Genomic DNA, 1,795 nt, shown 5'->3' with positions numbered 1-1,795 from the left:
GGAACAAATGTATCTAATAATTATGAAGGCTACCTAAAAGAACAAATGCCTTCGTCCTCCTCATTGTGCATAATAGTGAGTTATACAAACATTACTAAAAGTTATAAACCAATACTCAAATTCATTGACATACCAGGAACTAACACACATTCCTAACCAAATCAACTAGTCAAGCACCAATCCACAAACAGTTGGACAAAATTGACTCATGTTAATGTTAGGTTTTACAGAAAATGCAATCAAGCAAAATACTTAAATATGTGTGGGACAAAACCTAGATAATGTGATTACAATAACAAAGTAATGTAATTAAAACAAACACAACAAAGGTGTTACAATCAAGTATTAAAATGTCTAAGAAATTACAGAAATTTCTAAAGAAAACACTAATGTGAAGGCTAACAAACTTGCCTTAACTCCAAGCCGATCAAAGCACACATGAACATGACAATTGCTATGTCCCTTGAGACTACGACCTTGATACTCTGTCAAAGGCGTGTGAAACACTTTTCTAAAGAGGTTTATATTTAGAAGTAATCAAGTATGTCTAGTGTGAAGGAATTAACAACAAACTTTGTCAAACTCAAGAAGTTTGACGGTGTTGAATTTAGGAGGTGGAAGAAGAAAATGTATTATCTTCTTACATCTCTTAATGTTGCCTATATGATAAGTACTCCAAGGCCGGGTGAACATGAGAATGAGACCTTGGAGAACGTTCGGGAAAGATCGAAATGGGACAACGACGATTTCATTTGTCGTGGTCACATCTTGAATGGGATGGAGGATGACTTGTATGATGTTTACCAAAATGTGGAATCGGTCAAGGAGCTTTGGGAGTCCTTGGAGAGCAAATACATGATGGAAGACGCTTCAAGTAAGAAATTTTTAGTTAGAAATTTTAATAATTATAAGTTTGTTGATGGTCGGTCCATAATGGACCAATTTCATGAGTTGCAACGTATCTATGGTAGCTTAGAGCAACATGGTATAGCTTTGAATGAGTTGTTTGTTGTTTTTAGCATTATTGATAAGTTACCCCCTAGTTGGAAAAATGTTAAGCATGATCTTAAGCATAAGAAGGAGGACATGACATTGTCCGGTTTGGCCACCCATCTTCAAATTGAAGAAGGGATTCGTGCCATGGAAGGAGCTAAGGATGGAAATCCTAGCACATCTACCGTGAATATGGTAGATGAAGGGAGAGCTAGTGCATCTACTAGTGGGAAAAGGAAGAATAAAAATTCTTCCAAAGGAAAGTCCAAAAGGCAAGCAAACAATAACAAGTTTTCTTGTTAGGAATGCGGTAAGGTTGGTCACCGCAAGAAGGACTGCTTTTCTTTTAAGAAAAGGATGGAGAAAGCCAAGGAGGGACGTGCTAATGAAAGCAAGGACCCACCCACCAAAGGTAATCCAATTCATGAGGTTGAATTTAATTCTGGTTTGGATTTAAATGCAACGGATCCTAACATTTTTATGGTGTAGGATGATGACTCATGGTGGATTGATTCGGGGGCTTCAAGGCACATATGCAAGTGTAAACATTGGTTCAAAACCTTTTAAAAGGTTGTTGATGGAGATGATCTCTACATGGGGAACAATTCTACCATCAAGGTCCTTGGAAGAGGGCAAGTTGAGCTTGTGTTTAGTTCGGGGACTGCAATTATTCTTAGGAATGTTTTGTATGCTCCGGAAATTAGTAGGAATCTTGTATCCGGGCCTACCCTGAATAGTCTTGGCTATAAGCTTGTATTTGAAGCTAATAGATACATAATTACTAGGGGTGTAACATTTATAG

The 1,795-nt window shown here is 37.4% G+C and overlaps 1 protein-coding gene across 1 annotated transcript; it reads left to right on the top strand.

The window, feature by feature from the left end:
• The first annotated feature begins 543 nt into the window (after positions 1-543).
• On the top strand, positions 544-1,296 carry LOC110716093. Its single transcript, XM_021894727.1, has one exon. It carries the CDS (start codon positions 544-546, stop codon positions 1,294-1,296), a length of 753 nt encoding a protein of 250 aa, XP_021750419.1.
• Positions 1,297-1,795: the final 499 nt, after the last annotated feature.

The sequence above is a fragment of the Chenopodium quinoa genome, unplaced genomic scaffold (assembly GCF_001683475.1).
Source record: "Chenopodium quinoa cultivar QQ74 unplaced genomic scaffold, ASM168347v1, whole genome shotgun sequence".
Taxonomy (NCBI): Eukaryota; Viridiplantae; Streptophyta; class Magnoliopsida; order Caryophyllales; family Amaranthaceae; genus Chenopodium; species Chenopodium quinoa.
This window is presented reverse-complemented; position numbering and strand designations above follow the sequence as displayed.